General features: G+C 42.6%; 1 protein-coding gene across 5 annotated transcripts in view; it reads right to left on the bottom strand.

The window, feature by feature from the left end:
- Positions 1-592: 592 nt before the first annotated feature.
- Positions 593-27,403, bottom strand: part of LOC140303824 (nuclear receptor coactivator 3-like) — a 29,162-nt gene continuing 2,351 nt past the window's right edge. Inside the window, exons 2-24 of one of the 5 annotated variants that reach the window (XM_072382738.1) lie at positions 14,461-14,527; positions 13,866-13,915; positions 12,476-12,580; positions 12,078-12,238; positions 10,801-10,901; positions 10,444-10,618; positions 10,121-10,312; positions 9,703-9,789; positions 8,537-8,680; positions 8,117-8,264; positions 7,464-8,011; positions 6,380-7,350; positions 6,151-6,274; positions 5,785-6,024; positions 5,412-5,624; positions 5,128-5,245; positions 4,807-4,978; positions 3,681-4,043; positions 3,431-3,544; positions 3,062-3,323; positions 2,766-2,958; positions 2,405-2,618; positions 593-2,298 (exon numbers count right to left, since the gene is read on the bottom strand). In XM_072382738.1, coding sequence (XP_072238839.1) covers positions 2,287-2,298; positions 2,405-2,618; positions 2,766-2,958; positions 3,062-3,323; positions 3,431-3,544; positions 3,681-4,043; positions 4,807-4,978; positions 5,128-5,245; positions 5,412-5,624; positions 5,785-6,024; positions 6,151-6,274; positions 6,380-7,350; positions 7,464-8,011; positions 8,117-8,264; positions 8,537-8,680; positions 9,703-9,789; positions 10,121-10,312; positions 10,444-10,618; positions 10,801-10,901; positions 12,078-12,238; positions 12,476-12,561 — 4,638 coding nt within the window. In that variant the 5' untranslated portion in view covers positions 12,562-12,580; positions 13,866-13,915; positions 14,461-14,527 and the 3' untranslated portion in view covers positions 593-2,286. The remainder of the gene's footprint in view (positions 2,299-2,404; positions 2,619-2,765; positions 2,959-3,061; positions 3,324-3,430; positions 3,545-3,680; positions 4,044-4,806; positions 4,979-5,127; positions 5,246-5,411; positions 5,625-5,784; positions 6,025-6,150; positions 6,275-6,379; positions 7,351-7,463; positions 8,012-8,116; positions 8,265-8,536; positions 8,681-9,702; positions 9,790-10,120; positions 10,313-10,443; positions 10,619-10,800; positions 10,902-12,077; positions 12,239-12,475; positions 12,581-13,865; positions 13,916-14,460; positions 14,528-27,403) is intronic. The other 4 variants (XM_072382737.1, XM_072382736.1, XM_072382740.1 and 1 more) reach the window with 4 other exon arrangements.

Below are 27,403 nucleotides of genomic sequence, written 5' to 3'. Positions count from 1 at the left end.
TCCTCGACTGGCCCTGGGGACAGAACTACCACTTGGAACTCCTACACAGGAGATTTTTTTTTTTTTTTTTACAGGATTAATAACTGCCAGAGAAAGCTTTTAATCAGGGGGCCAAATCAGTAATTGCTTAATTCTTTTGCTAATACTCACTGATAACTCCACAGCATATTGTTTCTTTATAAAAGCAGCATTCCTAACTCAGGAAGATGCCCGAGGTCACTGCTGGATTTATTGGCACACACCTAAAACTCATTCATATCCGCATCTTTGTGCAAATATTCCGCCATCATTTTTCCGTTGTCCAGTTGAATCTTTTCCGACGATTTAACCTAAACAAGGAGTTCATTTACTTTGATTCTTCGGTCCAGCCGTCTCGATCATTCCGTGAGCCTGACATGTAGCTGAACAGGCCTGCGTCTACTTCTGCTGGCAATTTAGGAAAAAATAATACCATACAGGTTTGATAATGACCAGAACCGTTTCCAAGATTTCAAACCGATCTTTTAGACTTGTTAAAACACTACGTGCACAGAGGTTCCTGCTGTTCTTAACCAAAGGCAATAGATAGTTGCAGAGGCAAGAGTCAAGAGTGTTTAAATATAAATTTGTATTTACATCAATATCAACATCAACACAAAAGAAAAAAAATCTGTAATATACATACTGTAAAATGACAGCTTATCTGACCTCCAAACAAAGAAAAGCTAAAGGTCTTGTCTGTTTTGCACTTCATTCAACTCTACAAAGTTCCTTTTTCCTGAAGTAACAAAATCTGGACATAAAATGAAGTTGCTTCCTGAAAAAATAGATGAGATCTTGATATGTTTTAAAGTGGATTTCATTCCATTGGTATTTTCTTTGAGATAGCAAAACGTGCTTTTTTCCCCCCTCCCTGGATGTTCAAACTCTGTTGGAGTCGAGAGTTTCAGGCCCTCTTCACGCTGCGCCGTTTCACAACCTCTTCAATGTCCAGAATCATCCGACGCTTTTACAGAACCATGATATGTACCCATTTACCATCACAATAGATAACATATTTCATCAAAAGAAATGTACACCAGAAACCTCAGAAACTATACACAGATGTGGAAAAATATCTTTGGATTGCGCGTGTTGAAAAAAAAAAAAAGGTAGACTCAGTTGAGTTGATTACAGTCAAAACAACAAGGGGAGGTGGGGGGGGCACTGCAAGAAACAGAGCTGTTGGTGAACTGAGGAATCCGTGTTCTCACCTTCACTGTTCTGCAGACACACAGAACCCTCCAAAAATCAGCTCTTTCTGTCACCTTCACCACCTTCCTATAAAATGTCGAGGCTCAAACCTCTGACTCGTCACAAGTTAAAAATAAAAAGTGTCTCGCTAAAACATGACAGGCGGGACTTTTTGGGGGTGTTGAAATAGCAAATCTGAAAGAAAACCCACATATGTCTAAAATATTTCCAAAAGCCTGAAGAGAAAGACAGAGAAACTTAATCAAGTCAGTATTGACCTATGGGACACAAAAATACAACCAGGTCTCATACTTTGTGCAAAGAATGGGCCTTTAAAAAGCATGTCTGATATATTTTGTTGAATATTTACAATTCATATTCACAGAGGACATTTGAGACATCTAATACTGCAGTACCTTGTGTTTGCTTATAACAGGGAGTATGATGCTCAGCTACAGTCGAAAGCATAGAGGCAGGAATTATTGCTCCAATCTGCATAACATAGTAAACTGTGTGCTTATAGCTTTCAATGACTTAAGAATGAGGCTCATTCAAAGGATAAGAAGAAAAAATAATAAACTCACTGCTGTGAAGGCATTGAATCTCTAGTAAGGCTGTAATGATGAAGAAATATTGCATCGATCTTCCCCCCCCCCCCACACACACACACAAAGAATCCTCCCGGTAAAGTGCAGCCGCAGCCAGTTGTACCGTAGTCCTGTTCTGCAGCCTGGCTGCAACGCTGAATACTGCTCAACAGTTTCATGTTAGTCACCTGAACAGACACACACACACACACACACACACACACACATGCACCCACACACAAGCGCCCACAGAGCTATTTCATCTTTGTGCATGCAAGGATTCAGCTGGGGCTGAAACCTTGCACAGTTTAGTCTTTGCGGCCCACTTCCTCTATTGCAGCCGATGCATTATGCTGAGTCTTGCATCACATTTATTTGCTGGGGAACTCCTACTCTGTGTGTGTGTTTGTAGGCGTTTCTCTGGTCATAGTCCAGACCATTTGTCAACAGCTGAAAGTGTCCACATTCTGGCATCAGCCACAGGTCCTCAGCAATACTTCTGAAAAGACAGAACAAGAGTTAGACATGTGAACCCTCCGCAAGGTGATAAAAAATATTTTTAACTAACACGTCTATGAAAATATCTGCTGAAGCACTAAATTCACCAGAGTATTATCTAACTGATCGGGTCCCATTGGCATTCTGACCATTCCCATAGGGTTCATGCCCATTTGGCCCTGCATCTGTCCTTGCATTTGGGCCATCTGTCCTCCACTGGACCCACTTACTGGTCCAGGTCCACCCATTGTGCTGTTCATCATCATGGGTCCGAACTGGCCCTGGTTGCCCTGCTGGGGGAACTGCTGCTGGGGATACGGACTGGAAAACCAGACATAAAAGAACACCACTTTTAGAGGTAAGACACAGTCTTTGGGTTTGGTCCTAAATGTGTAATTAAACAACAAATAATCAAGTCTAATGACTCAATAATAATAGTAGTCAGCCCAAGTAGCCGATTCTGCATACTTGTTACGAGGCATGCCGCCCTGTGGCCAGCCTTTCATGTCTCCAGACGGATACATGTGTCCTCCCTGTGGATTCCCCTGCATCCCTGGCATCATGGTGTTCTGTGGAGGACCTCCCATTCGTCCTTGGATCATGTTTCCTGGTGGACTGCTACCAGGAGCCATGAATGATGAGTCCCCCTGCTGGTTCATGCCTGAAAACACAAAAGCAAAGAGAGCTCAGTCATGATGGTGAAACATGAAAATCTACAGCAGGTAGATTGGATGTGGCAGTTGGCTCCGTCTCAGTTAACTCACCATAGTTACCTCCATAGTTGAAACCCTGCTGTCCAGGCTGGTTCATGGGGGGGCCTCCCATGGGGCTGTCCATGCCTCCTGGTGCTGTGACATTAGGAGGAGGGCTGAAGGCTCCTGCTGCTGCCTGACCTTGTTGTTGCTGCTGCTGCTGCTGCTGCTGCGGTTGCTGCATCAGCATCATCATCCTCTGCCTCCTCATCTGCATGGTCGTCATCACCTCTCTGCTGCGCTGAGCCATCATCTGGGCGTTCAGGAAACCGGGCTGCGGACAAACAACACTTGAGGTTAATTAGGCATGTGCTAACTTGGCTGTGGTTAAAGTGTGAAATGAATCAACTCTGAATCATATGTGACCTGCTGTCGACACACCTGACCACTCATTCCTGTCGGCTGCATGCCAGGTTGCATGCCTGGGCGCATGGCGGGGTTTCCTCCAGGGGCATTTTCTATCTTCATACCTTGTCGTGTCTGGTTCATAAACTGCTATACGAGATGAGAAAGACGGTTAATTGTGCCCGCTTGATCCTACTGTTACTCACGGTTAAGCGAAACATTGAAGGAGGTGCACACTTAATATGCAAGGGCTCCTTTAGGAACCTTTTTTTCTGTGTGTGATCACCTGCTGTCCTTGTAGTCTCTGTTGTAACTGCAGCCGCAGAGGTTTGGCTGCAGTCATCATGCGAGGTCTTGGCATGTTTGCACGAGGGTTACCCATGGCCCCCATGCCTGCCATGCCAGGGAAGCCCCCTGTCTGACCCATCTGACTCATAATGGGGTTGAAGCCTCCAGGAGACTGGCCCTGCATTGTGTTGCCAGCATATCCAGGCTGCATTCCCATGGAAGGAGGCCCCGGATAGCCCTGGCCATACATGGGTTTTTGGTCCATGCCCATGGAGGAGTCCAGGCCTGAAAAAGGCTCTGACGGTGGGCACTGGCCCTGGCCTTGATCCTGGCCCAAGTGGTGGCCTTCAGGTCCGTGGGTCTAGTGCACAAAAATAAATAAATAAATAAATAATTGGCAGGTAAAGCAAACTTTAATAAGAGTGTAAGACAGCTACACAGATGTGGGTGAGGGTATTTAACACAGTTTATAATAAAACTGCTAGTCAAGAAAAACACCTACCAAGGATGCAAATATATGCAAAATGGGAAAAATGATAAAAGACAGGCACAAAAAGTGCAAAAAGTTATTTTACATATTTAAGTCAGTAAGTGAGAGACCGCTGTTCAGAGTCATTGAAGTTTGTAAGTTTAAGAATTAGAAAAAAAACAACTACAACAGAGGAATAAATCCTGCAGCCGTGGGTAAGTTATGTCCTCAGAAGCGTGGGATTTAATCCATCTAAACAGCAACAGTAACAGCACTTTAGTTAGTTAAAACCAAAAAGATCAAATACTTTTTAAATCATTGTGGTTTAATCAACAATTAAACCCATCTTATGGTCCAATGAAGTCATCCTAGTTTATTATAATGTTTTGTTTTGTACAGTGTCACTCTTGAAGCTGACTGCAATGACCTGAAAGTAAAACTCAGACACCAATAACAACAGACCAGTGATGTACTTTTGGGAAATAGAAATATTAACATTATAAAGAATATGTTAGAACACCGTTTCATTGATTTAAACATAATTTTTCACTTCTGTCTTTAGACATGACCACTTCTAAATGCAAAGTTACATGACAGACACACTTGTGAAAGGCACGTATGTAATGGAAAATGCATGCTCCAGCTGGTCTTATACCTGGCCAACTATTTCAGGGATGCCTAGGGCTCGATCTATCTCCTGCAGAGCAATGACATCAGCAGTATTGAGCAGAGAGTCCAGCTGGTCCAGAAGGGCCCTTTCATCACTCGGACCGTCACTACTGGTCAACGGCCCGAGGAGCTCCTCCAGGGGGTGCACAAACTGGTTCCTATAACCCAACAAATGACACAGATGGCGTTGAGTCACCTCTTGCAAAGATGACTGACAAGCTGTGTTACAGTCTGCTTCTGAATTTAGCTTCAGGTTCAGTGTAACATAATCTGAAAAATAAAGATCTGCCCGTTGTAAATAGTTTACCTGTTTGTGCTTCTCGGTGGTGGGTCTATTCCCATCCCAGAGTCTGGCCAGGAGGGGGACTGAGGTGGGGGCCCATGTCCACCAAATGGACTCATGCCCATATTAGCTTCATTGTTACCTACAGAGGTAATAGAGGACAATGTATGATCAGAAACAACTAGTCAAATTATCCACCTGTGAATTGACTGAAAACTGCTCTCATTTGATCTAATTACTGGACTGTGGGCACAAACTCTTGGGTCCATCATGTAAAATATTACTTTACTATATTTCAGCTGACATACTCATATCCATAAGTTGCTGCTGCAGCATAGACCGGGTGTTTTCAGGTGCACTGATGGAGCGGTTGATCATAGGCACTCCCATCTGGGCGGGGCGACCCATGGCTGGATGTCCCGGTCCGGCCACAGGGCTTCTGGTGGACCTCGGCATGCCCCATTCCCCTGCACCTGCCATGGGAGGGCGCTGATGAACACCCATGCCCCTACCCATACCTCCTGAGTGACAGAAAAACATTTAAGTGTCTCATCCGTAAGTTTTGACAACACAGTGAGTGCAGAACCAAAAACCTCTCTATTCTGCAAATACTCTGAGACCCTGGTCTTCACAGAAAGTGTAAAGATCTTGAGCATGTGAAGTTTTAAGTGTTTAAGTTACTTGTTGGATTGCCCCGCGGTGGACACACACCCATGCCCCCAGGAAAGCCATTGGGTACAGTTCCAAGTCGGATTGGTGCATCCATGCTCTCTTGTTTGACCAGCATGGGGCAGGGCACGTTCCGTCTTGTTGCCAGTCCACCTCCCATTGCCGCCTCTCCACCCATGGGCTTGGAATCCACAGACAGGGCTCTTTGATAGGCGCCACGTTGACCTGGCAGTATGGGGCCTCTCTCCCCATCTGAAACACACACTAACATGTTTAGGATGCCTGTACAGTGTTAAATATTGCGCTTTTTTCCCTCATCAAACAAGTACAACATAGTAGAAATGTTGAAAATGCTGAACATTTAACTGACACACGTACCATGCAAACTATCGGGAATAGTTTCCTGTTTGTTTCCCACTTCCTTTCCGGGTCTGGAGTCTGGTTTCGGGTAGAAACCAGCGTTGCTCCGTGGGACACCCAAAATGGTCTCCAGGGTCTCTGTCTGAAGCATCAAACAACAAGATTAGACAAAAACAATATCTGTGAAGATATTTCAAACTTTCTTCGACAACATGCATGCAAAACAGATTTTAAGCAAGAGATCTACCTCATCAGATGGCTCCAGTTTCACCTTGCCATCCATGCAGGGGAGGTCCGAGCTGGTGACACCTGCCCCCTGAGCCCCTCTCCCATCTAAATCCTCTAGCTTTGGCTTCATATCACCACCTTCTTTAGAGTCATCTTTATTGAGGAGATAATGAAGGAGGGCATGGGGTTTCTCCTTCTTAGGGCTGTGCTGTTCCTTCTTTGATTCTGATCCTTTAAGTCCTCCAGCGGGTGCAGGCCCTGGTTCTGGTGCCCCTGAATCCAAACTAGCCTTACCTGTGGCCTCAGCTGTGATACGGGCCACATCGTCAGGGGTGTTCCCGTTCTGCAGGAGCTTGTGGAGGATCTTGTGCTTCTCCTGCAGTGACTGGCTTGTTACATGTCCAGTGCCACCAGAGGAGGACACAGCGCCATGATTTCCACTTGTGGAAGAGGACACGCCTGATGTGGACGAGGGACTGGTAACACCAGCCGCTCCATTCTTAATGTCAGGTGTGGAGCTGGGTCCGGAGCTTGATGTGTGACTAGGTGGCACCAGCTCATCTGTATTGGAGGTCAGGAGCTGCAGGAGCTTCTTGTTGCACTTGTCAGGGACCCGTCGGTTGGATTCTCCCCCACCAAGGCAAGCCTGACTGTCTGGCTTGTCAGGAGGACCCTCGCTGGTGGGAGTGTGTGGGTGCTGCTGTGACTGCTGCTCTCCACCGCCTCCAAGTGAGCTGCCTGGGCTCCTGGATTCAGAGTATGGTGGGAGGCCTACTTTACAGGGCCCCCCTGCAGCCTGATTGGTGGAGTTGATGCTTGGGGAGCTGTCAGGCTTGTGAAGTGGAGGAGATGTCAGGGGTGAGGGCATTGGATTGCCAACTCCCTCACTTATTGCTTGGAGGGCATTCAATGAGCTGCTTGAGAAGGTGGTGCCTCCTCCTCCACCTCCAGAGTTAGCAGCGTGAGTGGAACTCATGGGAGAGTTCATAGCTGCAAACGACAACCACGAAGAAAATAAATAAATCAGTCATGAAGATTTACATCACCTCTAACCAGTCCCAATTAACCTGCATCTTAGAGCTTTGTAAAAGTTTGGTTTGTACCTCCAGGAGAGAAGGGGGAGGCCCCCATCTTCGGGCTTCCTCGAACTCTGGGTGAACCCAGGACGTTGTGCGGAGGACCGTTGATCCCTGGGCTGGCCTGGGGAGGGCTAGTCATACCCATCCCGTACCCTCCACCTCCAGATCCGCCTCCGTGGAACTGACCCATCTGCGGATGCTGGTGCTGCTGCTGCTGCTGATGCATTCCGTGATGACCTACCTGGTTCATGGACCCCATTTGGTTTACTGAGTTCATTGGATGCATGGGATGCATGAGATTCATCTGATTCACCTGACCCAAGTTGTTCATCTGATGCATAGAGTTCATTTGATTCATGGGATTCATCTGATGCATGGGGTTCATGCGGCTGGCCCCAGCATATGGCGGCACTCCTCTCTGCGACATGTGGCCCTGTTCGGCCATGCCATAGCCCCTGTTCATGCCCATGGTACCTCCTGGGCCCATGTTCATTTGTTGGTTGGGGTTGTTCACACCCATGTTTTGGGGCCTCATACCACTACTCTGGTTCCCACGGTAACCATTGTGCTCCCTACACAAAAACAATGATAAAATAATAATAATAAATTAAAATAAAAACAATCAAACAACAATGAGTTGAGTGAAATCATGTTCCCATTTTCAATCGCATCTGCACCTTTGTAGGAAGTGTGTGGAGAGGAAAAAGTGCGGTTCGTTTGTATTGGGATTCCTGCAGAGATCACTCCTCGTCTGAGCGGTGACTGGGGTGCCATCAGAAAGAGAGAAGCGGTAGAGCGGCGTCTCCGCATGGCCAGTGTGGAAAGCTAAAACAGAAAAAAAACGTTGATAAAGGTACCCCCCCCAAAAAATGCTGACAACAAACACAAAATTGCTCTTGATGCCTATGATGGTGGATAATATCTTTAACATCTGGGACCATGCTCCACTGTAAGGTAATCCATTCGACTGTGATTAAGCTACTGCACATGACTGAAAAAGTAGGATAAGCTGAGAAACTGCTAGCACAATGCTTCTTGGTTAACTTACAGTTACGACAAAAAGAGGTGTGATGGCAGGGACCAGCAGGAATACATACCATCTTGATAGTGGCGTTTGTAGGACCACGGCTGTCCATCACTTCTATTGAGGAACATCTGCATGCAGCGTCTGACTAGGTCCTCCCAGCCGGGACGCATTGTGGTGTGAAGAGAGCCCTGCTGTTCAATTTCAATCAGTTTACCTACAACAGAGGATGCACAGTTAGAACTGCACAACAAAAGATGGAACTTAGGGTGTAGTATTCATTTAAAAAACAGCACGCATTGGAGAAATCGTCCTCAAACATGGCTTCAAAAAAAGCACAGTCATATGAATAAATTTATTTAAGGGAGAATCAACAAATACCACCTCAGGCAGAATTTCTGTACTATTGTTTGCCCGTGATTAAGGCCTGGACAGTATTTTGCACATTTGGATGCAAACATTTTGTTGAAACATAAAATGACAGAGGTACAAATATAACCTCTGCAATATGATTTATTGCTGAGGATTCTTCCAAATCCCTTTCTATAAAGGTCAAAACGGTCAACCCACTCACATCTGGCTCTTAACTGCAATGTGAAAACGTTTAACCGGCATTTCGTCCTACATCAAATGGTGGTCGTGGGTTCGTAAATCGGCTCTGCCACGGCATGGAACCAACAGAAACACAACACCCGGGTGGACTCGCAAATTTTCCCGTAAGGGGCTGCCGTTGGGGGCAAGAAGTGTGACTGCGGCTCACATTTTCCTTACAGAAAGGCATTTCTTGACAAATTAGGCAGTGGAAATACAGAGCTGGCAGCTCTTTGATAACTTCTGAGAACATTTTCATGCTTTTTAGGCATCAATAATTTTCAAATCCTCTGTTGTTCACATTAACCAAAACTTAAAAGGTCTGAGTACAAGGTTTGAAGTGTCAGCTAATTCATCATGCTCTTGAACAAGTTGGCAGATCTTGACCTTTCATTTAAGTCTTAACGAGTCAATAAAAATGAAAGGAATTAATAAAGTTGAGAGATTTTTGAAGTAGAAAAGTGTCCAGACTTTGGAAGTGTTTGGACTGCATCTTTGAAGAGGATTTGTTGTGATTTGGCACGAAATAAATAAAAAAGTGAAATATGAAAATATAACAGAAAAGCATTTTCAACTATGGTTTGCTGGAGGGGTTCATAGCCAAATTTCTAGGAGAAGAAAAACAAAGAAAAAGATGTGGACACTTACCAGACAGTTCATGCCGAGTGCTGAACCTCTCCGTCCTCTCTACTGCAGTGATTCGTCGTGCCACGCAGATCATACACGACTGTAAATCTGAGTAAAGAAGCAACACTGTGTTAGGTTCTCATTTGAATGCACTGAAGAAGAAACCGGACAATTGACATTTTCACTGTTGATACAATGCAGTTTAGAACATTTTAACTAAATAAGCTGAGTGAAAAAAAAGTAGAATCACACTACGCCAAAGACAGGAGTCAATAAAACAGGTGATGAAAATGTTTATGTTCTGTAGCAGAAAAGCTTCTTAAATAATAAACTTTATCATCAACAAATGCAAATGGTTCTTTTTTTTTTTTCATATGAAACCACTTGACACCCATGTGCGCACACAAACACATTTAAAGCTGCAAACAATGACTTTTACCATCTCCCTCCTCCATCATGGCCCGGGGCTGAGTGAGAGCAAAACACTGCATGGTCTCATAACGCTGACCCCCTGGTCTTTCTTCAGACAAGCCACGACTCTGACTGTGAACAAGGTTCACCAGCATGCGACAGTTGAAGGTGTGGCTTTTCTGACGGGGTGCCTCTCCACCCCAAGGTGCCCCGTTGGGTGCTGTGAAGAGAGTAACAGACACAGGAAAACAGGTGATCCACGTGTTTGGTTATCTATATTCATATTTGTGTTAGTAAGCGTAAAGCTTGAATTTGTTAGCCACAATACAGGCACAGACACTCAAGCCTCACCATTAGACTTGGGTAGGTTCTTGTGAAACTCCTCTCTGTCATCATCGTGGATAATGTTGTACACGCTGGTGTTGATCAGCTCCTCCTGCTTGTACTGTAGGTACTGCGTCACGTTGTCTGACACAAATACGATGCTCCCCTCTCGGTTGACAACAAATAGAAAGCCATCCAAAGCCTAGGAATAGCAGTGCAACAGTTAAATGAATGGTGAACGTCTAAATGCAAACTTTAATTTTTTTAATTTTACTACTTTAGAAAGCAGCTGAGATCTACCACCATTATGCAAGAAAAGATTGCATGGTATCAGCACAGCTTTGGCAGCATCTGTTGGCCAAGAATGATTATCCCCACACTGACCTGCAGAAGCAGTGGTCCCAGATGGTCCTTGTCAATGACCCCTTGACCAGTGGAGGATACATCTGCCTTCTGTACATCGTCATCACTGCAGGAGCTCTTTCCTGAGGACAGATGAAGCACATTGCACTGTTGATGAAAAGCATGACTGTTTTACAATGTGCCACCTAAACATTTTACTACATGCTTTGTATTCTGCAAATGATTTCTACAGTGAAACTGTTTTATTTTCACAAAACTATAAAGACAGAGTTTTAAAAGGAGTCTATTCTGCCTTTCCCCTCATCATACAGTCAGTCATTATTATAAATGAACGGTGCAATGAAATATAATATACAAATCAATCTTATATCAGCCACCAGATGGCAGCATAAGTCCTGGATACGTGGCTTGCATGCCTTTCTATTTTTAAAATCAGCATGTGTCTGAGGCTTTGGCAGATACCACTCAATATAGCAGGGTCATCCGTGGCTCTAGAGAGACTCTACACAAGACGAGAAACTGTGCAATGCTGGAATTAAAGCCATTTCAAACCATAAACTGCACAGGCAAATGAATGATAAAATAATCTAAACAACAAAAGCAAACACATACACTCAAAATAAGCCAACTGCAAAGCAGAAATGCACTGAAACAGAAAAAAGGTGTGCTTGAGAAACAGAAACAGACAGAATTTTAAAGAAAATAGTGAAGCCCTCTATTTCCGCCCTGTAACTATGGTAACCTGGCTAGTCGCACAACGCCATGACCCTTTAGATCGATTCCAATATGACTGTTCATCTTCCAGATTAATTTATCCTCACAGACCTAATCTAAGTCAGGCTAACACAGATGAAAGAAAATATCTGTCTTTGAGCAATTAATACTTTCAGATCTGCAAAATGATAAGAAAAATGCTTCCGTATAAGAGCAACACTCTTTAACGTCTGATTTCGGAGTCTCTGGTGTCATCAGTCTCCTAGTAAGAAGCAGAGTTTGGCACCAACAGATACACACTGTCACTATCGGCCTCGAGCCATGACCACCAAGGATTGGTTTCAATTACTGGCGTTCGTTTACAAAACAGCCAAACTGGCTGTTGCTCTGAAACGTCCTGGCCACCAGCCAAACAAACTACTTAATCACTGGCATCATCTGTCCTGCAGCAGGGTACTCGACAAACCTAACTTCATCCGATGTATACTCCCCAAACAATAAAAGTAGACAGAAAAAAGGAAAACCATACTTTTTTGTCTCTGCTCATGACCTGAGTACGGGTGTGATTTGGACAGAGGGGTTACCTTGCTCTTTGATTTGTCTGATCTGCCTCACTGTCTCCTTGAGGATAGCACATTTGTCTGGCTTGACGTTGAAGCTGTCAATGTTCGAGAGGTTGGCAGAGATGAGCTCAGCCAGTTCCTCGATGTACTTGCTCTCCTGTTCTCTCCGACGCTTGTCACACCTGCCGGGGAGCCAAAGGGGATTAGACATGTTGCCATGACGACCTTACCTCCCCATGCCCGATCTGCATGCAGGCCATACAAAGCTCAGATACTGCCAATATTCTAAGAGCAGCGGACACATGTTTGAACCACGTATGTTTACAAAATGCTTGCAGTAAGAATGTCACCTTACACCTCAACAGCAGGTAGAGTAACCAAATACTTAAAATACAATTAACAGAAGTTGTAGCCCTTACCCCAGTCCTGGTGTGTCACAGGTGGACAGCTTTCGTTTGCGGTCGGAGCACAGCGGCTCTAACGAGTTGTCTCCTACGCCACTCATCTTTAGCGCATATCAGCACCTGAAAGCACACATCCATATACCTACAGCATAAGCAACATGATCAGAGAGAATAAAGCAAGAGTGCTGTTGAATGCTCATATGTGTGTGGGTACAATCTAATCAAAAGATAAGTGTTGATTGGAGAGTGCTCTTAACTGTGACATCCACCCCCCCCCAACAAATCCACTCAGAGATTAATTACTATAAATCATAAAGACTTCCATGGGAATATAAGACTGTAGCTTCCTACAGTATTATAAGGACAGATTATCCATTTAGTAAAGCAGCCTTGGTTTCTGCTCCATGTTTGATGGGAGTGAAATCTCATCTGTTCCACTGTGAAGAGCGACTGATGATGATGTAGTGATTTGGAGCCTCGGGGGAGATGGGTCATCCTGCGTTCAGCCAGCCTACCCGCAAGAACGTTACCATTCTGCTTGCAGCAGCAACACGTGCACACTGCTTATACAAACCATTTCCAGAACACTTACATGCTCAAGCATGCTGCAGCACAATCTGGGACAGAGAAGAGTGCAAGCAGCCACTGTCCCATCCAGGAACATATTCATAAGCCTGTCTCCGTCTTTAAAGTCTGGAACTGTGCAAGCAAAGGAACCTCTAAACTATCGAGACAAGCCTCCACAGTGTACTCCAATAACTTCTTCCGTCTCCACACTAGGCTACATCCATTATTTCTTCCAAGAGATTTTAACTTCCATTTCACCCATCTCATTCTTATACAACCCCTTCCCTTTGTCCCTGGGTGTAGGAGTACCGAGTTGTGGACCCTGCCCTTGTTTTCTTGCTCTGGTATTGCCCTGTGTCTGACCCCTCAGAGTTCACATTAGAGGAAACCCTGTAGCCAGTTTCTAAGGTCGCTGCTCTTTCCTATTCCCACCCAGAGAAGTGCACAAAGCTCTAGCATGTGGCTGTTCAACCAGATTGTTCTACTACAGCCCCATCCTGGACTGTGTTCGCATGTGTGTGTGAGAGCACACACAAATGTTCAGAGTGAGCTCATTCCTGAGAGGAAAACTGTAGAACGGATGGGAGCCATTATGCAACTCCTGCTCTGTAACTGCAGGCTAGGACATGTAGCCCAGTCGCCAATCACCACCACAAATACTATTACTATAAGAGCACCAGTTCTCAGACATGCACCCTGTGCCGTAAATCTACATCTCAAACTTCTAGTCTGTCTACGTTTCAGCACTATTGTCTAAATCTGTCTATCGTGCTCCGACTCTGACTCTCTGCCCTCCCTTTTCTCTTTCTTCCTTCCTGGTTTCTGTCCTAAAGCTCACCTCTGCAGTAGTGGAGAAAGATGACATCAGCCCTCAGTCAGGCTCACATCCTGAAAGAGACAAACAGCAGAACTGTGGCTGCTGGAAACATTTTTTCACAACAGGGAACACATTGCATGACAGCAAATGTAAATGTAAACAGGTTCCAACATGGACAGATAATCTTCTTTCACAAAAGCTTCGGTCACCGTTGTGCACAACTGCAGCACGACACGTGACTTGAATTACTTCAACGAACAAACTGCTGCGTTTTAAAGGCGCACATTTCACTGGCCCGTTCCTGTTGGCATTTTACAAGTGCTAAAAGTTTGTAACACCTCAGCTCAGATCACAAAACAGAACGTGGATAGACAAGACCTCCAGAAAAAATTTAGATGTCGTGAGCAGCAGCCCACCAAAACCGCAGCCGAGTCTCAACAGGCTGGTGGTATGCCACGAACGTGAATCAACTTCACTTGACAATGTGAAACCAGCTCTGAAACAAGACTGTTTTAGTACAAAGCATCAGGTACGCATACTGCAACTGCCTGTCACAGATAACATGTCGTAGCTTCAGACTAAATGGTCACAATCTTTAATGAACTGACCAGCTCACCTTAGCCAGTACAAGCCCCAGTCTAACTCCATGCAGGGCCTATGTGACTTCAGTGTCTTAACATCTCCTGAAATAAGAAAAAGAAAACAAGGTCAGGAACTATGGTTCTCTGGAAATCTCTGGATGTGTCAATGAGTGCATTGTCTTAACGTGACTGCTTCCTATAAAAATAGCATTGGCTTTATATGTTTAGTCTTTCAGAGATTCATGGGAAAAACTCATTTCTAAAATTGCACAGGAAGCCACAGCAAATAGCATCCTGTTTGCGTTCTCCTCTCAGCCCGTTCCACCGCGTCATCACTTCCCTTTCCTGGAAATGTGGCCACTCATCCACCCCATTTACATATTCTGTTTATCAGTCTGGTTACCTGCCATCCCATTTCTTACTCTCAGCTTGTATGATTGCTGCTGGCCATAAGGGATTATATCCGAAGCTTAGTGAATTCACCAATAAGAGAAAAACACAGCATGCAAAGTCTCTCATTCTAAGAAAATTCCAACCATTTCAAACACTAAATTTCAACTTTTCACGATTTGCAGTAAGCAAGAAGGTTCTGAGGATGTTATCTTTCCGTCTCCACCACAAAACCCTGGAAATCATTATATTAAAAGTACTTTCAGTAGCTTAGAACCATATTTCTGAGTATTTTGTGTTTTCTGTATTAACTTAATTCAGCACTAAAGAAAGAAAACCTTTCTTGGGTTTATCACCGGTATCTTTGTACAATATTTTGACATTAACATTACACATTGATATCATTGGTTTTTTTGTTTTCCCAAGTTTTTTTTCTCGACACAAATTCATATTGAAGTTCCTTTAAAAGTCCAAACTCAAATACTGCAAAAGGAGTTTTGTGTTATAGGATACCAATTACTCATAAAACCAGCAATCCAGTGCTGAGAATAAACTCATAAATTACTTTTATTCCGCAAGGACATACAACACCTAAATTAAAAATTTTTTTGAAAAGGTCCATAGGATTAGCCTCATTAGTCATCAGAGCCACATGCAGAGTGCTAGTTGCAAGCTGCTACTCCCCCGAGCGTTACTTTGTGTGTGTGTGAGTGTGATCCCCCATCACAGACCACTGATCACATCAGTCCTAAACACAGAGCTGCAACTGATCTAATGCTGCAGCTGAATAATTTAAACACAGAAAAATGGAGGAAAGCACCCACCCCCCTCTTTGCTGTCAATGTCCAAAGACAGTTTAACAATCATTAGACAGCTGTTAATTATTCCCACATAATCTTTAAAAGGCTGCTAATCTTTGATGATCGGTTGCTCTTGTTCTGCTTTACCGACACAGGTATAAACACAAAAGGCACATACACGAGTTGCCTCTGTAAGTGAAATGTAATTCACACGAGGAGATATGAGCACCATGTGATTATGGACTGCAGGAGGTGGAGGAGGAGTCAAAGCAGACTGAGTGGAATTAGAGTAAAGAGAGGAAGGGGGAGGGGCAGAAAAAAAGAGTCGCTGCACTGAGTTAAAGGTATGGGAGTAGAATTCAAAACTAATTTTAAATGGTGGCATGTTATGTAGGTTATATGAGTTTAATGAAGTTCATTTATCATACTAATTGATGGCCTCTCACTTTATTTCAGACAAACTTATTGGATTACTGAACGTCCCGTAATACGTTTATGAATAAACCCCACCCACACCCAAAAATAGATAAATAGAAGCAACAAAATAAACCATTTCAGTTTGGGTTAAATAAGCAACAAAATAGTTCAACATATGTTGTTGTTTATCTGGGGTTGTATTGACGGCTTGCTCATTTTTTAACGTGGCTACATTAGGCAGCAAATTAGTCAATTCTTCATGTCGCTGTGTCAGAGGCAGAAATAAATGAGCAAATATCCGACTGACTGACTGTGAAGGCTAAATGACTGGATGTGAATATCCCAAAAAGACAGATTTTGCTGGGAGGATCCAAGTACCTGCAAATACCCGCAAAAGTGTCTCCCAAAAGGAGAACTACGGTACCTTTTCATAGCTTGTTATGATTTGTTTCGGCAGCTGGCATGACATGCCTCTTTCTTGCAAACTTCGCCACTATAAAGGGTATCCGCTCGACGTGGGAGAGCTCAGGTGTTATCATTGCAGAACGTGTAAAACTGCAGTGACACAGAGATAGCACACACAACTCCCCAGTGTGTGTGTGGATAGGTTAAAAACCCTAAATTAGAGGCTGTTTTTCCACTGGGGAGCGATCACATCAACTGTGAGTAGCAGAGCTCATCTTTGATCGATGGAAAAAGAAAAGAGAAGACCAACCTGTTAGTCCAAGCAGGCAAGTTTCTACATGTCGCTATCTGTGTTTTAGTCTGAGTTTTTCTTAACGATATTTCTGTCATTGAAGTCAGTCTGTGTCTGTGCTTTTTTAATCTTCTTAAACTTGTCAGTGGTCATATGATACGTACAGTAAAGTACAGTACGTTGCAGTTCGGCATACCTCTGCTATGCCTCATTCTCGACTACAAAAACTATCTCCTCAACATAGTTGGGATCATCCATTTGTCATTGCAGCGTGTATCTTTTGGGAGTGATCCAAAGCACTATAAATTTTGTGCCAGACTTTCACATGACTTTCCATCAAACAAGAAAGCGTGTCTGTCTAAATAAATAAATAATGCAAGTCGTACCATACTCTTGCATGTTATAAAGAAACACCTAAATTAGTCTGGCTGTGGAATCATCAAGCTTCATTCAATGTTCAGTTGTTTTATTTCTGATGAATTAATCAACCTTTTCCCTGTGAGCTGCTTTTTTTGCGAATTTGGTGCATTAAAATACAGTAAATGAAAACAGAAAAGCAAGGGAAGAGAAACAACCAGATTTTCATTGCTGACAGTGTTTGGCAGTCCCGGGGCAGAGTCTAAGAGGATGTCTTGAATGATTTCATGGTTTCTTTAAAAAAATAAAAAAATAAAATAAAAAAAATCAGACTGAAATGGCCATCATTCCTGATTAAACTTTATCAATTTAGAAGAAACTAAACAAGCAAGCCGTCTTTTACAAACTGGTTGGCTGGCACTGTTTGATTAAACTTGAGATTTAATACAAACTTTTATCAAGTTAATTTTTCTGTCAGCATTACCACATGCCTGAATTCAATATATATTAGTTTGGCTCAAGGCCAGAGCAGCAGTCAGTCAGGACGAGAATAGCAAGGACATTCCTGCACAACCTTAAATAAAGCCTGCAATCTGAGCTCTCCTAGACAAAGAGTGGCAGCCTAACAATAAACAGTGGCCCACCCAAAACAAAGATCAAACTGGGGCACACACAAACAATTATACCCCCCCCCCCCCCCCCCCCCCCAAAAAAAAAAAAAGTACATCCCAAACTTATGGGCGAGGACGTTTTTTGGAACTATAACACTGTAATCAATAACATTTTCAGTCCACTATAACTCATCACAGACCTGGGCTACTAAAAAAAAAAAAAAAAAAAGAAGTTGTATTCTCTTTTCATTGCAGTCAAATATGAACACAAACACAACTGAGACAAGGTCATAAAGCAACAAAATGTGTTCACTGAAGTCTGGGACCTCAAGTGCAAAAAGGAAACAAAAGGACAGAATGACTTCCTGTTTTTCTTCAAAGAACTTCTCCGCCTCCAGCAGAGCATAAAGCCAGTTAGATACTGGGCTGAGTGCACCTGGAGGCTCCACCAGCTCCAGCCTCACCATAGTTTCTGTGGAACATTTCATTCTGATGCCATGGCTTATTGATAATCAGTCATGGTTGGTAATTTCATCCTACACCTGATTGCAATGCAAGCCATGCAAGACTAATTTACTGTTCTCAGATCATTTGCCACTCTTTATGATGTGATGGTTTCCTTTAGCATATTTGGCCCTCCGTTACCCCCATTTTAGGAGTCATCTTTCCATTCTCAAGTTATCTGAAACCGTAGACTGTATCTGGACATCTGGCTTTTTTATGGGTGTGTAGAGGTGCTTTACATCTAAGCTGAAGTTAAAACATAACACGATTTTTAGAATTTTTTTTAAAGTTGATAAAGAGAACTTGATTAAACAAACAAGAAATAAATATTTTGTTAACTTATTTATTCATTAAGAAATCAATCAATCTACTATTACAGAAGTGTGAATGGTGAAAGGTGACCCTCCAATATAAGCAGTTATTCTGAGTTAAGTAAAGCATTTTCAGTCAATGTGATAACATTCAGGAGTGAGTCTGTGCCCTGCCTGTTAGAAAAAACAGTGATATACCAGAACAAGCCACAGGTAAGATGACTATAGACAATTTAACACATGACCACTGAGGATATTCAGGACATATTGCAGACAAAGTTGATCCTGTCTTTTGCCGTCGTTGACATGCACACAAGCTCATCACAGCCAGAGGCTTTTTGTTGGAGCTACCTGAGAAGGGGGTACGGGGAGCACATAGGAGAAAGCATGTGATGCAGAAATCATGCTATGGAAATCTCCTTATTTCCTTTAAACACCTTGAGAATAGCAGATGAGGCTCCTTACTGTTTGGATACGAGGATTGCATGCATCTGCACGTATCCACAGCTGGGAGTGTGCTGAAGCAGTATACACATCTGCAGAAAGGACAAACGAAAAGAAAGGACACGTTCGCATATTGTCTCAACTGCAGATGTTCGGGGGATTTCACCAGCGGGCTGGGTGAAATATCTATGCAACTTACGCTCCAGACTTCTTGTCGACATGTCCGTTCTAACACGTCATCGCTCTACAACATCTCTAGAACAGTGCGGGACTCCAGTTCATGCGTGAAAGCAGCTTTCATGTGACACTTACAAATGAGTGACTCCAAATAAAAAAGCCATTTCATGATGGATTCATGAAAGTTCAGGATAACATTGTAGTCTAACGTCCCTCGGTCTGCACAGTTGAGTCGGGCTACGTTTACAGCTCGACTGGGCCATTTAATTGGACCACCATCCCTGTCACAGCTTACATGCACAGAAAAACAAGTTATTAACCAAAGCATAAGACCAACACTGTGGACTTTGAGAAAACATTCAAGATCTTTATCTGCTTCAAACTTTTTCTTGAAAGGAATGGTGATTTTGTCTGATGACGCCGACATCTGAAGTCTGCATTGTTTTTTTTAGTAGACCGAAAACTGGGAAATGCTTTAACCAACTCCATGGCCCCCATGGCATTATCTGAGTGTGTTAGTTCAGTTTGGAGAAACTCAATTTTGTACGATTTCGGTCAGACGAACAGGTCTACATGCATTTTGAAAGTCCAGATCTGGTTGGACTAACACAACAATTAGTTTTTTGTTCTTGTGTCATCTAAACATGCTCACTGTTGGCCCCTGAAGTCAGTAGGAACTGTCGGTTGCATCCTTTACCTGACTGACCATGACCTGTCCATGGCAAGACTGTTGCACCGTCGTTATGCCTTCATGTTCTATCTGTACAGAACAGGGAAGGGATGGTGGACAAAGTCATTTCATCATATGTGATGTCTGCGTTTCTCTTATTTTTACAGTAGTGAAAAAGCAACGACCACAACTGTCCAAAAGTTCTGTGTAGACTCCTCTAAAACTGCAAAAGTGTGCTGTCCAGTGCAAACTCTGCGAGGTAGTGCTAACATAACATAAATCCACCACTATGAGCTACAACGACACAGTGAAGTGCCCCAAGCAAATTTTTCACCAATGTATAAATCTGTCATTATGCATACATATTTTGAGCTATGTTAATTATAGCCCTGCATCACAAAATAGGAAGCATTGTGTAAAGTGTATCAGTCACGTAATTCCCTGTAAGCTTGGACAGTATTCTTACCTTAAATGCCAGCTCTCGTAGCTACGTTTTTAGAAATACAAGCAGTCAGAACATTACTAGTCTTTATTGCCTTGTTATTTAGTGTTCTAAATAAATCTGACAGGTGTCTTTAACATAAAAAGCTGCATGCTGCAAACCTGTGCAGTTCATACTGTACTTTACATACGAGTAGTGATGTTTTTGTTCATTTTTCACCATAAGTAAAGGGCAGGAAAAAGCACAGGAGCCATGAAAGATACGGCACCATATAATTTTGAACAAAAATTCCCCTTGTCATGTAGACTTTTCATGAAAGAAGAGCTAAATGCATTTCAGTTGTTGGTGAAAACTGCTTATTAACCATGTTGTTGTCAACACTTGATCTTAATGAAACGTAGAGTAAACGGCTTATACTTGAACCAAAGGTTTTGACAGCAAGATGGAAAATAGTCACATAGTGAGATTCAATAAACTTGGAGGAGGACATATGTGAAGTATGTGAGCCTAGCTTAAGTGCAGATTCATTAAAAAAAACAAAGCTGTAAATTGTTGAGACAGAGCTTCTGACATAAAGAGCTAGCAATGACATTTCTATAAGCTTAGTCCCTCATTTGCTCGTAGTGATTAGTGATCGGCTGGTGATTGGCTGGTAAGACATCAGTCTTTTTCTCTGCATCCCTTCAAAGAGCCATTAAAAGCAAGTTTGAACTGACGCCGTCAACAATAACAAGAAAATGGGTAAAAAAGAAACTTTTTAAAGTGTTCTAATTAATGTACGTGAGCAGGCTGTTCAAATAAACAATTTCTACCAGCATGACTTACTGAGTTAATGTAAGGGTCAAGATGGAGTTTACAAAGGAATAAAGCACACCTTTGAAAGCCGTGCTGAAAAGAGGTGGAGCTGGTTATGCAAAGAAAAACATGTCAAATATTTCAGAAGGACATATTTCAGAAAGACAACAAAAATACTTTTGAGGGGAAAAAAAAACATACATAGGGCGAAAACCTGACACATAGTTTCAACCATCTGTGGCTTGAATACACACAATGGCTGCAATACCACAAAATGACTATCGAAACTACATTAGAAATTCCCTCAAAAGAAACAAGTACATAATGTGTATCGATGAATGTGTTGAGACAGAATAGGGCACTTCAAAGTAAAGAAACTCCCTTTGCAACATTGCTTGTTTCCTCTAGAAAAAACATCCCCCACCCTTGCACAACGCACACAAACTTGGACAGGCTGTTTGTCCATCTCCCCGTTTTCCTCGCACGATCTGCAAGGTGTAGAAAAACCAGGGAAGGTGAAAACAAAGAGATGTCAGGCTCTACATCACTTATGACTATCCATCATTACTACTGAGAAAGAACAGAAATGGACAGAATGGGATAAACAAGGACATGGACTCAGCCAGCTAACATAATCCCTTCATTTTACATAAGCTTGACATGTTGGTGAGTATAGAGAAGTGATGAGCGCAGAGACAGAGAGAAGATCAGAGTTACCTAAACAAAATGCAGTCTGGTGTGATCACACAAGGCTAATATTATGGAAATGAGTTCATTAATCAATGGGAAAACAGCCTTTTATCTGAGGAGCCAGAATGTCAGGGTCTGATCAGCCTCCATGCTGCCCAGTCTGATAACACATGAGCAACTGATACAGATACAGGGAGGCAAACAATCTTTTGTAACAAAGATAATTAATTGTGAAAAGATGTTAACCACCGTAATTAAATGATCTGACGTCAATACATAAAACATCTTTAACTTTGCTGTTCAGTGGTAAATTGTGCGCCTTTTTTGTACACGTTTAAACTGTGCCATACACGTTTTTTCTCTTTCCTTCCTCCCTCCCCCTCATGCCTGTGCCTTTCTCTCCTCCCTCTCTGTGTTCCCTCCCCCCTCCCCTTCCTCTTCTTCTCCCCTCCGTCCCTGTTGGATTGGTGGAGTAAACACAGGAAGAGAGCGGGCTCTGTTCCACCACGCCAGAGCTGAGCCTGGGCGTTCCTGCAGTGCTGCTGCGCCGGGGTCAAAAGTTTACCGTGGTTTTCATTTCACCTTTCCTTAGCCAATCACAGCGCCACACTGCAGCGCCTGAACTCTGACCCCTGCAAAGAATTCCACTCAAAAGATGGTCTGAGGCCAGTTTCACAACTTCAGCCCCTCCCATCTCCCATTTTTTTCCCCTTACTACTCCTTTTCCTTTCTTTCAACTGGCCGGTTTCATGTGTTGACAGAGCCTAGGTGAAAAAGATTCCAGAGGCAGAGGATAGGGGGAAACAGAGAGCTCTACCTGCTTTATCCCCCGACTCAAAGCAACATTTTGAAATGGAGGACATAAAACAACACATCCATAATTCTATTGATGACGAATATGATTTTACAGTCTGGTATGCAGTAAGAAAACATTTTAGTTTGCTTTGTTTCAATCTCAGTGGGGGGAAAAATATCTCATTCTTCAACTCTACTTGTTGGTTGCTGCTTCTTTATGTTCCTTCATCTACAATTTATACAAATACAACATACATTTTTTGTTTAAATTGGCTCTAAATAAACAGTCCAAATGATCAGTTGTTGAGAGGCCGACAGAGTAGTATAAAGGAACAAAAAGAGTATCTCTACTGGGATTGTGCCGTGCCACACCACCTGGGAGTCTGGTAAAGAATCAGTTTAGAGCTGCCAAGTCTAAGACACAAACATACATGCACGCATGTATACACACACACATAGGCATACACACCATAATCCAACTGTGGGTTTGTTTTTGCCTCTATGACACTGCACTCTGTCCCATCTGCTGAGTGATTAAGCCTGCACAGCTAATCAAGTCATTTGCACTGTAAGAGAACAGGCAAAGGACAACACGGCCTCACTGAGATGATGCACACCAGTCTATGCTTCATCCTGCCCACCGAGACAAAAACAGCCTTCATTGCGTCTTGTAGACGAACTGCAAAATCAAATCTTTTTAGGAGTATAGAAAGGATGTTTAACTTTCAAACTAATACAGCAGAGAGACATGTTGTAGTCTCTTTATTTTAACATGTGAAATGAAAGTAACGTAGTTGGGGCTGCTCATGAGAGAAATCATAGTCTCCAAAAGTGGTCAATGGGGCCCTTCTTTGCAGCATCATTAAAAAATATATATACTCCAGGGTTGAGCCTTCAACAGTGTGGTCTTTAAACTAACTTGACTAAAGCTGAGAGGGGAAAAAAAAAAGTCTTTTAATTGATTATGCCTAAACAATGCAAGCACTGGTTTAAAATTATTATCCTCAAACCCAACAACTGATGAGCAGTAGTACGATTACCACAGTATTACAATCGATAAGCTTAAATGTGTCATCGTAGGAGCCTGAAGTGTTTCTCAATGCCACTAAAAGGAAGACTGAAAAATATCTCAGAAATAATTGCAAAAGTGTCTTCATCTCAAACATAAATCCTAAATTTGATAATCAAATTATTACTCTTTCATAATCTTTATATTTAAAAAAAAAGAAACCAGAAAAACCTTACGGCAGCTTGCCTTTCAGTCCAACAAAAGAACAGGTATGGGAGATAAGGAATCTTTTATAATGAAGAAAACAGAGGGGTGGAGTCTAAACAATCCACACTGTGTCTGTACAACCAACTACAGTTATGGTCCACACAAGTATGTCAAATTTTCTTTTAACAACCAAACTGGCCATGGGTTAGCTTTCACTCAATTTCAACCAACGACAACAGCGGAGAAGTTGCATTGCATACACTATTGAGAGATGTGCTTACTGCGTGGAGACCTTCTTCTACCCCATTATGGTCATAAAGATTCACTTGTTCCAGTGATAACAATTAGATGAGAAGAGGAAAACACTAAATGCTGGATTAGATCTATGTCCAACTATTAAGAGTTTTGTTTGTTACTTACTTAATGCATTCAGTGCAAAGCTTTGTGTGATGTGACAACGTCAGGAGGCGACTGTTAGCTTGTCTATTCTGTGGACAAACAGCAAGCTCCGGTGCAGCAACCTCTTGATGAGTGTTGCCTTAACGACAAGCCACATAAAGAGCGGTGACATCATCAGGCAGAGTGAAGAGCAGTTATGCAGAAAAGAACATTTTCCACTTCATCCAGAGTGAAAATATAAACAGCCCAATTAAAAAATAAGCGCAATAAATTATGTGACACATGCCTCGCCAGTGCTGACATGCTGTATTACGTCTGGAGCCTTTAACGACAGCGTGTAAGTCTGTCATTTATGACTTGACTTTTCTGTGAACTCAAAGCTGCAATAAAGTAAACTTGTGGCGGAAAATAAAAATGGTGTGAAAAAAACAGTGTTGTGAGCAAATGCCTTCACATTTGTTGTAACCCGTGCTCATTTCCCTAATGAAAGGACTCTCTAAATTGCAGATGGACCAGGAGACAGCGTCCTTACAGTCAATGCTTGCGTGGTCACAGATCTTCTTTCAACATCCAACTGCAACGCCATGCCAACCACAGCTGCTATACAAATCCTGACAAGAGCCAGAAACCACACCCCGCTGCCACATAAATTCAAATACAGCTTCGTTTTGGAGAAGCACAGAGACACAAGAACACTATGCAAACACAACAAGATTCGCTCTGGCGAGCCATTGACGTCGCTGCATTATGAAGAACAGTGCATTGAGAACAGTAAGGGAAAACTTAGGAAAGAGAACTTTGAGCATTTTGCTCTGGTTGTTTTGTCTTCATCCAGACAGCGATAGATCAAATCCAGGCTTATCCCTCATCCCGAGTCTAACTCAGTTCGGTAGTGTAGACGCACACACACACTCATTCATATGCGTAAACCCTTCGCTCTATCACCCAAACATGCTTGGTATTCCTTTCATTTTCATCCATTCCCTCAAATTTCTGAAATGCTGATTTAATTTCCATCTTTGCTAGCAACACCAGGTTAACAAAATGAAGCAGCATGTGATACATGTCCAACCCCGGCCGATAGGATGGTCATTTGAAACCAATAGACAGACCACCGACAGGGGCATGATGGTCAGTTTCAATTAGAACAACTGTTTCGATTTGTTTGTATTTAATATCAAATATTCATAAAAGAAGAAATGTTAATAGTGAAATAAGATATGAAATATATATCTAACAGATAAATAAATGTATTCAGAAATGACAGCATCCATTTTCTCTTCCCGTCTCACCAGCCTCTTTCTCTTCTTCTTCATGCTGAATAACAGACAGACAGGGAGCATCTGGTAGCAGTTATCTCACAAACCATTTTTTTCACCCTTTGCCGTCTCTCTCCAAAGCACTTTTTTTTCTATTAAAAGGGGGTCCTAAACAAAATACAAACAAGGTCTTACTAACGTTTTACAATAGTAACAAAGCTAAGCCAGGGTTCTACCCTCCCACTGGCTTGTTCAGGTGAACCCATTTTATGAGCATTCTTCAGCTGGGGGAGCGAAAGTTAAAGGGGGAGTTGAAGTTAAAGAGGAAGGGCAAGAAAGGGAGGGGGACAAAGCTGTTGGCACTCCTTTTTCTAATAAACTCTTGCCCTCATCCAATCAATGGGGACGAGAGCGAGAACTGTTCCAAATCCTTGCTGGTTATAAACTAGAATTGGGTGCAATGATTGCTTCAGGCTGCCTGTTTGGCTTTTAGAAGTGTGCATGGCTCACATATGGCTCAGCTAGCCTAACACTTGGGTTCTACCTCAGAGTTGAAGAAGAGGGGACTGAGGGGACGAATGAGAGTGACTTCAAACACAGTCAAGAGTGCAAACGGCACCACTTAACTTGGGTCCAAATGAGCAAGGAATATGTCTTTCTCTGGTTTATCTGGTTTCAGCAGCTCTCATTTCACACTCTTACTCTCACTTGTTTGGGCAAAGTAACTAAATATTTTAGCAGTGGAAACATGACTATCTTGTTGAGCAGAGATTTCTAAATTTAGCTCGACAGAGGTAGGCAGAAAAAGCAAACCTACCTGTTGAGTTCTACCTCACCAGCATGCCAGTGTGCTACGTGCACTTTAAAACAGATTATGGTGACAGCACCAGTGACCTTGAGATGTGTGGACAAAACAGGATGAGTTGACTACCAGAGCCACAGTATGGACTAAGTCTCAAATTGACTTGGAAAAAAGAAAAGTTAAAGATGTAAAAATAACATTTCCTGATTGATAAACTGGTTGAACATTATCAGTTGGAAGGAGCAGTCGTTTTACTTGACTAACCCTGTGTACAGCTGCCTAACAAAAAGGTACTAAGGCCACGGAGTCATATTTCAATTAAGGGAAACAATCAGGCGGTCCGTTTAGCTCTGCGTCATCAAAAGTACCCTCACAGCCACCCAAAACTACACTTATCTCAATTTCTTGATCTCCTTTAAAGCACACCGACTGACAAAACACTCAAAGAATGCCGTCCATTCAAACGTCAGAGGCATAAAATGCCACTCAACAAAGAGAGGGAGTCACCAAAAATGGCTCACAAAGCCACTACCTCTCCACTTACTTTATTTCCTTGTGTCTGAGGACACCGTCTATAACAGTCAATGAAACCACATACCAAAGAAATCTTTAAAATGTCCGTTCTGCATTTTATTATCAAAACATGAAGCTTTTTTAGTATGCTGAAGGTGTACTTTGTATAATTTACTGTTCCAATTTGTCTCAACATATTTTGATGAGCAATTCAAAGTTTGGCTTTAGAGACGTTTGATGGACAAGGCATAATTTGAAAAAAGGTTTCTCACTTTGCAAAAAAACAAAAAAGTTTAGACTTGCTTTACCTTTTTAGAGAGAATTTTGGTACCTGAAGGGAGATGAGACCGCCCACCGCAGATCAGTTATGACACACAGAACAAGTCACCCATATTACTAATCAACCCATTTCAGCCTCAGGACAACAAACATGGCCAATTCGCACTGAAATTAAAGTCAAACGCAGCACATCGATTTGAAAATAATTCCTGAAGACCTATGTGAACAAAGTAGGGTCCCAAGTAGGGTTTTTTTTCTGGTTATCAACAACTTATCTGTTTATCAGAGCAATGGGCATCTGAGCCTTCACTGGTACCTGGTTCATGACATCCAATATTTGTGTGTGCCCAACTTTACTAAGTAGCTATGAGAAATGTGATGATTCTTCACAACCGTGGTTTAGATCATGC

The sequence above is a fragment of the Leuresthes tenuis genome, unplaced genomic scaffold (genome assembly GCF_036924035.1).
Source record: "Leuresthes tenuis unplaced genomic scaffold, fLeuTen1.0.hap1 SCAF_3, whole genome shotgun sequence".
Lineage (NCBI taxonomy): Eukaryota > Metazoa > Chordata > Actinopteri > Atheriniformes > Atherinopsidae > Leuresthes > Leuresthes tenuis.
This window is presented reverse-complemented; position numbering and strand designations above follow the sequence as displayed.